Source organism: Botrytis fragariae (assembly GCF_013461495.1).
Source record: "Botrytis fragariae strain BVB16 chromosome Unknown tig00000054, whole genome shotgun sequence".
NCBI lineage: Eukaryota > Fungi > Ascomycota > Leotiomycetes > Helotiales > Sclerotiniaceae > Botrytis > Botrytis fragariae.
Window position 1 is genome coordinate 1,614,951 of NW_023500993.1, and position 14,817 is coordinate 1,629,767.

At 28.3% G+C, this 14,817-nt stretch overlaps 4 protein-coding genes across 4 annotated transcripts; 2 read left to right on the forward strand and 2 right to left on the reverse strand.

Moving 5' to 3' along the window:
* Window positions 1-465: 465 nt before the first annotated feature.
* On the forward strand, window positions 466-1,467 carry Bfra_005259 (putative short-chain dehydrogenase reductase family protein; the record flags this gene model as incomplete). Its single annotated transcript, XM_037335644.1, has 4 exons — window positions 466-498; window positions 563-814; window positions 874-1,156; window positions 1,208-1,467. 4 exons carry the CDS (start codon window positions 466-468, stop codon window positions 1,465-1,467), a joined length of 828 nt encoding a protein of 275 aa, XP_037192739.1.
* A 10,119-nt stretch (window positions 1,468-11,586) lies between these two features.
* Bfra_005260 (uncharacterized protein) lies at window positions 11,587-11,874 on the reverse strand (the record flags this gene model as incomplete). The annotated part of the gene is made up of 1 exon (XM_037335645.1): window positions 11,587-11,874. One exon carries the CDS (start codon window positions 11,872-11,874, stop codon window positions 11,587-11,589), a length of 288 nt encoding a protein of 95 aa, XP_037192740.1.
* Window positions 11,875-12,255: 381 nt separating this feature from the next.
* On the reverse strand, window positions 12,256-12,497 carry Bfra_005262 (uncharacterized protein; the record flags this gene model as incomplete). Its single annotated transcript, XM_037335646.1, has 2 exons — window positions 12,256-12,367; window positions 12,403-12,497. 2 exons carry the CDS (start codon window positions 12,495-12,497, stop codon window positions 12,256-12,258), a joined length of 207 nt encoding a protein of 68 aa, XP_037192741.1.
* An 814-nt stretch (window positions 12,498-13,311) lies between these two features.
* Window positions 13,312-13,891, forward strand: Bfra_005263 (uncharacterized protein; the record flags this gene model as incomplete). The annotated part of the gene is made up of 3 exons (XM_037335647.1): window positions 13,312-13,403; window positions 13,472-13,670; window positions 13,724-13,891. 3 exons carry the CDS (start codon window positions 13,312-13,314, stop codon window positions 13,889-13,891), a joined length of 459 nt encoding a protein of 152 aa, XP_037192742.1.
* Between the last annotated feature and the right edge of the window lie 926 nt (window positions 13,892-14,817).

Below are 14,817 nucleotides of genomic sequence, written 5' to 3' on the forward strand. Positions count from 1 at the left end.
TATATCTGCGGATATATCTTCCGCTTTGGAATGTTTTTGCAACGTGGTTGTGCTTTACACATAGGGATATACCCTAAGAGGTTAACATCAAAGTTTAGTTAGGAGAGGTTTGCCAAAGATCTATAGCAAGCATTAGATTTACGAAAGAAAAAAATATGCAGGTCTCCAAACTGGCACCTGTCCGAACCCCACCTCGATATGCATGTCAATATTGATTCAAAAGGCAGGGATATTTCTAATTGCATATCAATATGTGCTTCGTGCTGAGCCTGTAAGCTGCAGCAACGGAGCTGCAGGAATATGTCTTAGAGCATATGTTATCAACCGTTTGATTTCTTTTTAGAAGGTACTTTTACCAGAGGTGTTTTCTTTAATTGTCTCAGCAGTTCTGCAACCCACCAACAACAACTTCTTTGAAAACCACGAGTCATTATCAAAATTTAATTGCTTGAATTTGCTTGTATCATGTCAAACATAGCAATCAATGGTGTGGCTCTGGTCACAGGGGCAGGATCTGTCAAATCTGCAATCATCAATCGATTACTGACACACTTGCTCATAGGGAGCAGCAGGCATCGGGGAAGAAACTGGCTTCGCATTCGCCGAAGCAGGTGCTTCAGGGGTTGTCTTTGCCGACCTCAACATTGAGGGGGCCAAAACGAGCGCAGAAAAGAGTAAAAAATTCGCTACCAACCCTCAATACCGAACCTTGGCCTTGGAGGTAAACACCACCGAGCCAGAGAGTGTTCAGGCAATGGTCGATCTCACAATAAAGGAGTTTGGTCGAATTGATTACTTTGTCAATAGTGCTGGAGTGAGTGCATCAGAAACTATGTTCATGCAAATGTGCTGACCAATATTTGCATCTTGAAGGTTGGAGCCACATCTCTCGCACCAACGTCCGATATCGATATTGACAACTTCGACAAAACGTTCGCTGTGAATGCTCGTGGCACAATGTTATGCCTTAGAGCTGTGATGAAAGCTATGGCCGCACAAGAACCGAAAAAGGTCAAGGGCCGCCATGGGGATGAGCGTTCGCTGGGTCGGGGATGCATCGTGAACCTTGGATCTGGATTGTCATATGGTGCAGGCCCAGGAATGATGGCTTATGCCGCGTCGAAACACGCAGTGATGGGAATTACTAAAGTAGCTGGTGAGTTCTCTTATTGGGCTCCTTGAGTATAGCGACTGATGTGTTTGACAGCGCTGGACAACGCAAAGCACGAAATCCGTGTGAACGCGCTTTGCCCGTCATGGGTGAAGACTCCCATGTTGGAACGAAGTTTGGCTCGTTGGGCGGGACCCGAAAGAGTCATCCAGGCTGTCTCACCAGCAAAAAGAGCCGCGACGCCAGAAGAAGTAGCTAATGTTGCCGTCTTCCTTTGCAGCCCTCCGGCTACCTATGTCAATGAGACTGGCTTGTTGATTGATGCTGGAATGATGGTCACTGCTCACGCAAGTTAAGAAACGCTTCGCTGCTGGTAGTAAATTCCATACGCTGTCTGCGTATCAGAGTTAGAACAAGTGATTGTGATAATTAGAATGAACTTACCATCAATATGACTTCCAGCCCGGAACACAAGTGGGCGTACAGACACACGGGACCCTCCCTGATCTGACCTGCTTGCCAAGATAAGAGAAAACCTTAGCCCAGTGTATCCAATAGTCTACCCGTATTCCATCCGAACAGCAAGCCAAACAAACTGAATTAAAATCTATAAGACTATATAAACTATTAGATATATTTCAATATAAAAAGTCCAGACTAGATAATCTATTATTAAAAAGTCTAAACTACAGTCCAGACTTTTGTATTATTGGGAATTGGCATATAATAAAAAGCTTTGAACCCCAGAGTTAATATTGAGCTCACACAATTGAATTACCTAATTGAATAGATAATAAAGATATACTAATTGCTTTTTTTGATAATCTCACATTCAAAATTAAACATTTTCAAAGTAATTAATAATACTATTATCAAATATATCCCAGAATATACCTTTATTCTCTCAAACACAACTATCTTTTAATCAAAGGCCTCTTACAAATAATTCACAAGATTCCCAAGATTCTATTACTTCTTTTGGAATCTCACTATCGCTATCTTCAATAACTCAATCAGAATATACTATATCTTCTACCAAAACGCTTTTTATATTAAACAATACACTTTTCGCTAAGAATTATAATCTTAATTCTTTAAATCCTTTTCTATTATTATTATCTTGACAATCCTTATAATCCTCAATATTTAAGAATAAATACAAATGTACATTCTAGGTTTATAAGTATATGTATAATATAATAAATATACAAGCTATTTTCTACAATAATAAATAATGTGAGATATAGTTATACAAATATTATATAGAGAAAAGAAAGGATAAGTACTTTATTATTATTAATAGTACCAAAAAGATTAAGTATCATTTTGATAAAAAATATAATATCAAGGTAGATAGTTTAGTATGTCAATATGTATTTAATTAATAATCATCTATATAAGAGACTATAGCAATAGTAATTGGCAATCCAATAAAACACTATTATTTTGCAAATGCTGTATCTATAGAACAATAGTTTAATAGGGATATTATTAAATCTTTATATATTAAATTTATTATAATTAATAATCAAGTTCTATATCTTATTATTTACTCGGAATTTCGTATTTTCTTAATATATTTGAATTCCAATATTAATATCTTTCTTTTTAATGCTATATCTATAATCACTGAGTGAATATTGTATTAATTTTTACAAGAAAAAGAATATATCAAGATTAGGATATAGAGTATGTGTATTAAAGTTTATATCTTATATGATATATGAATTTTATTTAATTATTTGTTTATTTTAGATATTATTAAGTATTATATTAATAAAGATAATATATTTGAATATGTAGTATTGGGTATAAAAAAGATTATTAGTATATATAATAATAAGAATATCTTAAAGATAATAATGAATATTCTTATTGATTAGGGAATTATATTAAAACTTAGATAATTTCAAATAGATAATACTATTAATAATAATATTATAATTTACAATATATTTTGTAATAAATATTTTAATACTTTATTTATATTATTTAATACTAATATTCATAAATTATTTAATTCTACACAATAAATACGATATAAAGTATAATATCAAACTCCATCGAATTTGATGTTAAAATTATATAATTAATTTAGCTATACATTTCTTTCTATTTGTTATTGATTCTAAAATAATCAAAATAAATAATATAAATATATTTGAATTGAGAAAATAATTATATTTTATCAAAAAATAAAGGAAATTAGGTCTACTTAATAAACTTTATAACATTATTATATATATTCAATCTAACTTACAATATATACAAAACTTTCTATATATATCTAAAGATCATTATTCTATTCGAAATAATAAAACAAAATAGAACTCCTGGAAAAAAGCAATTAGAATAATAATTATATACCCAATATATAATGTAATCAAGACTTTCTTTAATAAATATATCAATAAAAAATATCAATTTAATATATTATCAAAGATAGATTAGGATTTATTAAAAAAGATTCATATTTTCTTTGTATTACTAACTCAAATAACAAATATATTATAATCTAATAGTAATACTTGTTCAAAATGAAGGAGCAGGCCAGTGGAATGCATGTATTATTGACTATATAGATTAATTATACTAAAATAAAATTTAATTACAAAATGGAAATGATATATGTATAATAACTTAGAATACATATTACAACTTTTAATACTTTTCTAGAAAGTTTATTTTCTTAGTTTCAATAATTAATTTCTTTAAAATTTCTTTTATATGTCTAATAACTGATTACTTCGAAATTCGTTATTTCTTGATTATAGAATTATTGTTTTAATATAGAAAACTATCAAAATCTAATTATATATAAATAGATCTTAAGCTTATCTATTATTCCATATGATTTTCTTGAAATCATTAATTTTTGATAAATTCGATATAAGATGAATTCAATAAATTTAATGAAATAGGTGAAATAGGTGGATTCAGTAATTTTGATTAATTTGGTTAATTTGGTTAATTTAGTTAATTAATTTGGTTAATTTGGTTAATTTGATCAATTTGGTTGATTTGGTTGATTTGGTTGATTTTGGAGTATATATCACAATTTCTAATATTCTTCTAAAAAGTTTACTCTTTTTGAAGCTTTAGTATATTCTTAAATCTCTTAAATATTATTCTTATATATAGTTTTATTAATCTATTTACAGCCATATCACTTATATTAACATAACTAATATTAACTAAATATTTTTCTATGAGATTTTGAATAAAATAATAACAAATGTTAATATACTTTGATTATTTATATAAATATAAATTCTTAATTAATACTAATATTCCTTAATTGTTTTTAAGTATTTGAACTTTATTATTACTTTTGATATATTATGATCACTCTAAATCCTTTAAGAATTGGGTTATTTATTACCCTTATTTAATAAATATTGCTATAAAAATGTATTCAGCTTTTATACTAAATATAGTTATAGATATTTATTTTTTGCTTATTCATAAAATTAATTTATTATAGAATATTACTACCCCATCAAAAATGCTTTTTCAATTGATTCTATTATTTACCTAGTCTACATTGGTATATACTTTAATAATATATTGTAGGAGATTATATTCTTTATAAATATCTAATTGAACTCCTTTAGGCCCAAAACATAATTTTTATTTAATAATTGATCTTAAATATCTTATAAGGTTTTTGAATGTAATACTGTAATATTTGATAGGGTTAGATATAGTTTATACTAATTTCCTAAGATTGAATATAATATCTAATCTAATATAAATCATAAAGTGAATTATACTGCTAATTATTTATTAATGAGTTTATTGTTTGAGAGCATTGATTGTAGTTGATTGTAATCCAAAATTAATATCTTTATTGTTTGAGAGCATTGATTGTAGTTGATTGTAATCCAAAATTAATATCTTTTTTGAAGTATATTAATTATAGAAGATCCCAAATTGAGTAAGCATTGTATCCAAATATTTTTTTTGATTTATAATTAATACTTTTTTTAATTTATTATAAATAATATATATTTCTAAAATCTTATTAATTTCCCCCAGATTTTTAATATTGAATTAAGCAAAAAGATTATAATAAAATTATTGAATATTTTATTTCTATATAATAATAATAATAATATTATTTATATATACTAAGAGAATTAATTAGTATAGGTAATTGATATATAAATATAAATTCACAAGGTTTTATATAAAATTTATTTTAATTAACTTTCCTTTTAGAAAAAGGTTTTAATTTTTATTAGCTTGCTTTAGCCCATAAAGATTCCTAAATATATATAGAATATAACCACAATTAATATTAATATCTTAAAAAAATATTAAATAGATTTCTTTTTTTAAGTATAATTCAATAAATACATTTTTGATATTAAAATGGGAATACTCAAGATTCTCTCTTATAATAATTATAAGAAAAAAGCGAAGAGTATTAAATTGAATAGTAAAAATAAAGATTTTATTATAATCTTTATTCAAAACTTGACTAAACTTTTTAATTATTAATTTGATCTTAAATTACTTTATTTTATTATTTTTTATTTTAATAAGGAATATTCATTTTATTGAAATTAGATTATTCTCTTATAGTAAAATGAACTTTTTCCAAATACTATTCTTGATTAATAAGTTTATTTCTTTTTGAATTATAGTTTACTAATTTTTTATATGCTTTTTGTTTGTTATTACTTTTTTATATATATTTAATATCTTAATCCCAAATATTTTTATTATTAATAAAACAATTTCAACTTTTATTAATATATCTACTAAAATAGTTAAGATTTTCAAAGTAATTTCATTATTTGTCTCCTATTTGAATTAATAAATATTTGGAATAACAATTATGATATATTTAATTGATTTTGATCCTAACTTATTTAAAAAAGCAAATAAAACCCAAATAATTTTGGAGTCTCTCTATTTTTCTATATTATTGTTATTACTTCTCTTTCTCTTTTTAAGATTATATTTTAAAGATAATATAAAAATAGATATAGATATAGATATAATAAGTGATAAAGTTTTATTAAATAATATAATATTAGATAATATACTCTTAGATAATATATTCGAATTTAATAATATATAATTAAATAGTAAAATTATATCCTTAAATACCCTTGATTTTAGTAATATATGATCAAATAGTGAAATTATATTAAATAAAGTAATATTATTTTTTTTGTTATTTTCCCCTACCAATTTTATTAAATTATTAGTTATTTATCAGATATTTCCATATTTATTTTTATTAAAGCATAGTATTTCAGTCTTTATTCATTTTAATATTGATAAATATATCTCTATTGAATTTATAATTATTTTATTTAATAATATTAATAGATTAACTAAAATAAATAATAATTCAGGGATATTCTTAGATTTACCACAAAGCCTACAATTAGATTCTATATTCTTGATACCTTGTAATCTAGCTATACAATTTCTGAATTTGAGATTCAGATCCCTTTCTTTATAGCTTTTATTGATTATAATATAATAAAAGTAATAAGTATAATTTAGTTTTAATAAATAAACTTTTATATATTTGGTGATATCTTTTGAGTATTCTAGGAATATTCTAATCTTTATTGTATTATAAAGTTTATTATATCTTTATTCTTTTAGAATAGTTTTGGGGTTAATATAAGTATAATATCAATTCCCCCAGATCTTATATATATCGATATTTGATAATATATTTATAAATATTTTGAATAGATTTCGATTGATTTTATTTATATTTAAACTAATACTAATACGATTTCGAATATATATATTATGTTTAACAGTTTTGTTCCAAAATTCTAATAATAAATAGACTTCTTTCAATATTACTCTCATATTAATTTCTGTAATACATATATTATATTCAGTTAAATCATTTTAATAAAATAATATAACCACTATAATCTCTAATTGTATATTAGTTTTTTATTCTCGGATAGCTTAAAAAAGCTCTAATACATTATTAATTCTAGTAGTAATTATAATTACTTTTATAGCAAATTCAATTTCTTGCTTTTAGACTTTTAGTAAGGATATTATATTACTTTTCTATTTCAATAGAATAATCCAATTTATTTTTATAGTATTATTAATAATAAGAAGAAAATATCTATATTCTTAAATAGTTTTTGGGAAAAGACTAGTAATATCGAAATAAATCAATTCTAGTCTTTTGGATTTTCGTATATTTAGTTAACTTAGAATTCTATTAGTTATTTTTGTAAGAATATATATTTTATAAATATCAAGAATTAAAGAAATCTTAATTGGTTTTTGAAATATAATAACTTTATGCAAATTTTTGATTTTATTAGGATCAAAATAATTAAAGCATTTATATCAAATAAGATATCTTTCCTTTTTTGTTATAGTTAATTCTTCGATTTCCTTTTTTGTACTATTAATAATCTTTATAAAGAACATAAAAAATATAGAATCTTTATATTCTGGTTTTATATATGAAATAATATATATTCTGTTTTTTATTATAACTTTAATAATTTTATTATTCTTATTATTTTCTGGTATAAAATATATCTTTTTAAAATTAAATATATTCTTGAGTTTTATCTTATAAATTCTTTTAACTAAAAGTAAGTTAATTTCTAATCCAGATATATATAACATACTAACTAATAATATTCTTATTTTATTCTTGTATACTATATTCACTATTCCTTATTTATTCGAGTATATAATTCCTTTATTAATTATTATCCTTTATTACAAAATACAAATTAGATTTCTAAATAAAGAATATTAATTAGATATATATAAAGTAATACCAATATCAATATATTATTACAATAGGAATATTTTATTAATACTTTTTTTGATGAAATAATAATATTCAAAATCAGATTCATTATTAATAATATTTTTAATAATATTAAAGCTTAATTCAGTAATATAAGCCTTATACTCCCTACGTTTTTTATCTTTTTGTATTAAAGAAATAAATTGTTTTTTTTTCTATTTATAATTTGAATTAGATTTCAAAAAACATTTAATATAACGAAACTAAAAGTATTTTAGGATTAAATAATCAGATTTATTGCAAAGTTTATAAATAATAATAAATATATTAATCTCCGAGTTTATACTAACCTTATACTAATAATAAAATAGAATATATTTCTTTTCTTTTATAAAGTATACCGAATTTTTAGAGATTTGTATTTTTATCTTTTTGATTTATAGATACTTGATTTTATTATTAATATTTAAAATAAAACTAATAATACAAATCATATCAATAATAACTTTATACTCATTAGGAAAAGATAAGATTAAACTTTGAAAAAATGATTTATTTATATACAAAGCACCAACTAAAATATTTATAAATAAAAGCTTTTATTAAAAATTCTTGAGCTTATTCTATACATTTATAATAGTTATATTAGGAATATTATCAAAAAAGAAAATCTTAATCTTGAAAAAATATTTATCTACTACAATATCATCGATTTTGGAGTATTTAATAATTAAATAATTCTAAAGTTTCTTTGTTATATTATATTCATTTACTAAAGCTTTATTATTATTAAATAATAAATAATAAATATAAAATAATATATTAGTATTGTTTTTAAGGAAGGTAACCTTTTTGTTGATATTAAATTGAATTTTAATAGTAACACCTCTACTATTATTAAAAACTTGAAATTTTTTAAAATCCTGAATTAAATCATTAGTTATTATAATTTATACATATTCATATAATATCTTTTTGTATATATAAAACCAAATTTTTTCTCAAAGTTGAATTCTTATTTGATGAGTTTAGTGTTTATAATTTTTTAAAAAAAAAAAAAAGATATACTTAGAATAATTCTTGAATCTAGTATCTTCATTCATTTTGAAGTTTTATAAATAGAAAATTTATATTAATAATCTAAATATAATTTGATAATAAAATAAAAAAGTAAAAGAGGAATTATTTAAACTATACTATCCCAATTTTGAATATATTAATATTTGAAAAAAGAAATTCTCTTTAAAACAAAATAATTAAAAATAGTGAATTTTGATTTGTAAATAATGATTTTTAAAATAATATTAAATATTATATAGCTAGTAATACTCTTTAATATTAAGCTAAAATGAATAATTCTTTTAATAATAATTCATAATTTTCTTGCTTAAGGAAAGAATACAATATAAATAATTATTTTACTATTATTATTTAATAATTTATTTGTTATACACACCTTATATATTAATATCACATTATATAGAAGCTTTTTATTATCAATTTTTATTTTGGCAATATAAGTTATTTAAAGAGCTTTTGGCTTTAATCTTATTATAGAGTTATTAGGCTTATAATTTATTCAAAATAAAAGAGCAGGCTAATGGAATGCATATATTATTAATTATATAAATTAATTGTACTAAGATAAAATTTAATTATAAAGTGGAAGTGATATATGCATAGTAGCTTAGAGCATGTGCTACAACTTCCAACAATACTCTTAATATCGTTTTATTAGTAATAGATTTCATATTGAATAAATTCGAATTGGGCAAAATTGAATATATTATGTATCCTTATTTGAATAGTATATTTAATTTGGGATAAGCTAAAATAAAGAAATACTATAGAATAATTAATAATATATCTATATATATTATAACTCTTATTCTACATTTATATTACAAATGAGCTTATATTAAAAAAAATTAGAATTCCAATTGATATTCTAGAGCTAAGGAATTGATAATATCTTTATAGGATTTATATAAGCCATAAGGTTTAGTTCTATTTGTTATTACTTTAATTATAAATACTAATAATCAATTTTTATTTTTTATAGAAAAATAAGATAATACAGATCTAATATTAAAGGATAAATATATACACTATTACTCTCAACTAATTATTAAGATTTATAATATAAAAAAATAATAAATAAATAAACCTTAATAAAGATTATACCCTAATCTTAGTAAACTAGTATTGGATATATTGTCTATTCCTACTATAATAGTTGAGTTAGAAAGATTCTTTTCAAATATAAAAATATATATTATAGATTTTAGAAATTATATAAATATACAGATTATTAAAGCTTTAGTATTATTAAAATCGTTTTACAAATTAAAAATATAAGGAATAAAGGATTTATTAGCAAATATATTAGAAAACTAAGGGTTTTTATATATATTATAAAAAGTCTAATAATCTAGATTAATTGAACTACAATTCAGCTTATTAGAGATCCTAAATAATATAAACAGACTATTTAAAATATACTTAGACTGAAGCTTGATTGTTTAATTCAAATTATCTAGTTTGTCCTATAGTCCGGACTATTGGACACACTGCCTTAGCCGGACAACTGCATATGCACGGATACCATAGAAACAGCACGCATTTAATATTACCCACACTGGCCTTTTCTCATCATCTCCCCTATCCTCTGGTAGTTGGATTTCTATACTCGGTGACTCATTAGTTTGTAAGTAATTCAGTCTATCTTCAGGAGAAGAATATTCACACCTGCAATGGAAATCCCCTTCCTAATATTATCTTACGTTAAAGAGACACGCATCCCGATCACTATATGCTCATGGCTGCCATCTGACATATACAACAAGCCGATGTTACTTTTTTTTGTTCTTTTCTCGATAAATTTCGCTTGAAAATACACGGCCCCAAAGCTTTTGTCACGAAGCCAGAATGAATAAGACCGAAAACTCGACTAAGGCAGACCTACCGTAGGGAATGCACAACCCCGATCAATTCCCAGATAGCGGGCTCACAGCTCGGTTTTGCGTCGCTGGAGGCTTTTGTTATGCATTCTGTTCCTTTGGCTGGAGTTGAGATGAAAGCAAATTTTGAAGGCAAATTTTGAGAGCAAATTTCATAAGTTGTAGGGCGGTTGATCATCTAATGCCGCTTAGTAGAGGGGCTGACATTTCAACCATTCGCTTAACAATATACAATGAACTACTAGTCGACATCAAAACAAAAGCCTCAATCTTCAAACCCTTTTGATCGAATGAAAGCTTCTAAATTCCAGAAATCATTACATCACATTCCGAATACATACAGCTGGGACCATTTATTGTCTAGATTCTGGAGCTTCACCAAATACATTTTTCCATGATACATTGAATGGGCCCTAGATCTAACGCTGAGTACCTGGGTACCTATTGAGATTAGATGCTAGCCCTAACTTCTCTGCCTTGCAAGAAAAGATTCTTAGAACCCCAAAAATCGCCCAAAGAGGAATCTCACGTGAAGTTCAAGGAGATTTCTTAGGGAACTCTCTGAACGGGAGTCGAACCGGAAACGACTTAGCTAGTGGGAATCTTCGAATGCACAATTCTCTCGCAACGCATAGCTGTCAGATGTTGCTACATAATTCTTTCCTGAGATTGGCAATCTGATCAATCATCTCATCTGTGGTGACACTCATGTTATTGATGTATTTTCCAAATACGTTCCAAACCTCGAGTTACTTGTGATCGCTCTCCTCAGTCGCGCCAATATTCTTCTTGAAAGCCTTCAGCATCCCGCCATGTTCTTTGAGTCTCTTGAACGACTGTCTGACCCTCTCCTTGTCCCTGTCCCCAGTTCGAAGCAATTTGACCTGAAAACAGTGCAGTACAAGCGCAGCAAGTCCAGTAGCGACAGAGGAGCCGGTCTGGTATTCGATCTTCTCATCCACATCCTTTCTCTCTATGTCGGTACCGGGAAATGTGAAGTCTAAGCTTTTAGGATTGGCAACATCAGGGTTCGCCATACCTTTATCGGTAGCAGCTTCAATTCGAAATATACTGCCATTGGCTGCCGCTCAAGGAAAGCTTTTGTCCTTAATTGGTCCTCCATCACTGGCAGAACAAAACATAAGAATTTTTTTCTGGCGAGCTTCAGAGATAGCTGCCTCGAGACTCTCTCTAGTTTTATTGTCAGCTGGTGAGGGTATAGTCCAAGACATGGGTATGATGTGCACGTTCTTAGCTACTGCCTCACGAATGGCCCATGGGAATGTTAGCGTTATTCCAGTCCAGAGAATGTTTGGCGACTTACCTGCGCGGCACTTAAAAGGTTCAATCTGATGTTGGCCACCATGCAGATGACCATCTGGCTTCAGCACATAGAGTTGGGCTCTTGGGCAGATCCATTATATTTGACTTGTCATTGCTGGTCCATGACTGAAGCTAGATATATAATAAGGAGCTACATTTCCGTCTCGAATACGAAAGCTCTGTCCTCTATTATGCTTATTCTTTAGCCTAGTAATATCGATACCGTCATCAATGACTGCTACTCTAATGGCCCTTCTAATGGTACAGCAGGCTCGTCGGGATTAGCTTGTAAGAAGTTGCTTTCGGCCTCTAAAACAAGCGGTGTGAAACTGTCCATACAGCCGATCCACTCTCGCTGCGATTGTCAGGGGAGGTCTTTATCGGCTGTCCTCGTGTCTGAGGATGTATTTCAACGCACTTTCTCTGATCCGTCGGTAAATATTTGGATGTTATCACGCAATATTTTCGTTCATTTTTTGAATGAGTCAATATCAGATGAATTTTTTAATCTTTTAATCTAATTTACTATATCTTATCATACTCTTAAACAATTACTAGCCTCATATTTAATTTATTGTATTTATTGTTTAAATGTTGAAGTGGTTATAAGAGAGCTTGAAAACGTATATAATGTAAGGGCATACACAATATAGGGATATTGGTTTGCTTTATTCACCTTTTCTCGGAAATACCTGGTTAAATCGGGTATAAGTATATTAAGCGAATTACAGCTTTCGTATTTCTATCTTCATTTTTCTTTCTGAAACATATTTTTTTTTAAGACAATAAATCTCGAGCACACGCCGGTTAATTTCAACTCTTCGATTTATTTCCCCAACGATCGATCTCATTTTCTATTGCTACCAACAAAACAATCTATCGGACCAAACCTCGAACACAATTCAAATCTTCAATCTTCCTTTTTAATAGTGAGTCTCGTTCTTTTTAATCAAGTGGTCAAGGAGGCTCTGCTGACCATTGTAATTATTCAATCTTCGACCAAACCTTTGAAGATGGATGAGCTTGAACAAGCAATTATAGCAGATTTAGGTGTGTGCTACATCCAAGTTCTATGGAGAGGATCGGCCGAACCCGGCGAGTGTAATTTTCGCGGACTAATTTGAATAGACACCTGTCGGCCCAATATAATAATGGATTGGGATGCGGAAGTCTTAACAAAGGAGGAGCAAGACCCCAGTGAGGAGAAGCCATATGCCAGTGCATTAGGCTTCATCGGATTTGTGTCAAGTTTCCCACCATTGCTTCGAGGAGGCAGCTTGATGAGCAGCTATCAGCACCGACTGACAGAAGCCACTTCGCGACTTCCAACTCATCTCAGTCAAATACTGGCAAACCTGAATTGAAAGACCCCAGTATGATTTCGAGCGGAGAGCCACCAGCAGTTACCACATCTATTTTCTGCGACCCCCCAAAGATTTCTCGCCCCCTCAACTGGGTTAATATACCTATTGTGCTACCAACATTTCGAGCTCGGTGCCCGAACAATCTGGTAAGTCTGGTCCCAAGTTTTACGATCTGCGGCGTACTAACATACTTGCAAAGTTCACTGGACTCTACGATGAAACCATAAACTTCCACCAATATATAAACCTAATGGAATCAAAGCAGCAGTCTACTTCGATGACAGCCCCGCCAAATTGTCCCAAACCACACTCCGGCCAAAGTGACCCAAGCCAAACCCCGGCCAGAACCTGGAGAATTTTTGGATAGATTAAGTGGTGATGTTGTGGATCGGGCCAAAATCTGGCCAAAAGCTGGTCAGGGTGGGAGAGGTTAGATACCTGAGGTCTTTGTGCAGCGGGCCAAGCCTCGGGCGACACCAAAAGCAGCAATTGGAGAGGTTCAATGATATCTTTATGAAGTAGGCCGCTTATTGGCTTCACATGGCAACGATAGTATTTATCTTTTATGGGACAAACAAGGGGTGGTAAATGTTAGCTTGCATTGGTACCCAGACAATGGATGCCAAGTTCTGGCCACTGGATATCTAGAATGGTTGGCCGACAGTTGGCAATACGGGGCGATGATATAATTTCTTTTCTTTCTTCGGGGCGGAAACAAGAGCGGCGCTGGTGAGATTGCATTGCTATCTTTATGGAATTCTATGGATCTTCTCTTCTTGTTCTTTGGCTTGAGGGAAACTGAGGAGGCCATCACGAATCACGATGTCCACTCTTTCTTTAGAACATGTTTACAATCTAAAATATTTTAACAATTGAATGATCTGATATTATTGCGTGCGTCAACATACAGCATACCTGGTTTGAAGAAAGAAGTCGTTCAATTGTGACAATGAGGCAGGAGTATCACGAGGGACCATAGCCATTGGTATAAATAATGTGGTAGTAATCGACAAATTCATTGGAGTTGAAGGAATAAAATAAGATTCACATGCATCATCGTAATTCCATCTACTTTTTTGCGTTTCTCTCAAATGCCTGGTTGTTTGATATTTCTTACTGTTAAATGAACATCGTCCAGTGTGGTGACTTCTTTCAGTCTTCGGGAGATGTAACAATTTGTTTAACGAATGCATTTTGCGTTTATTAGCGGCGGCTCCTCACCAATTTGAGTCTTCCTCGTCATTTAATGAGGCTGAGGAAGAGAATGCATGAGGTTATTAGAGCAGGAGGGAA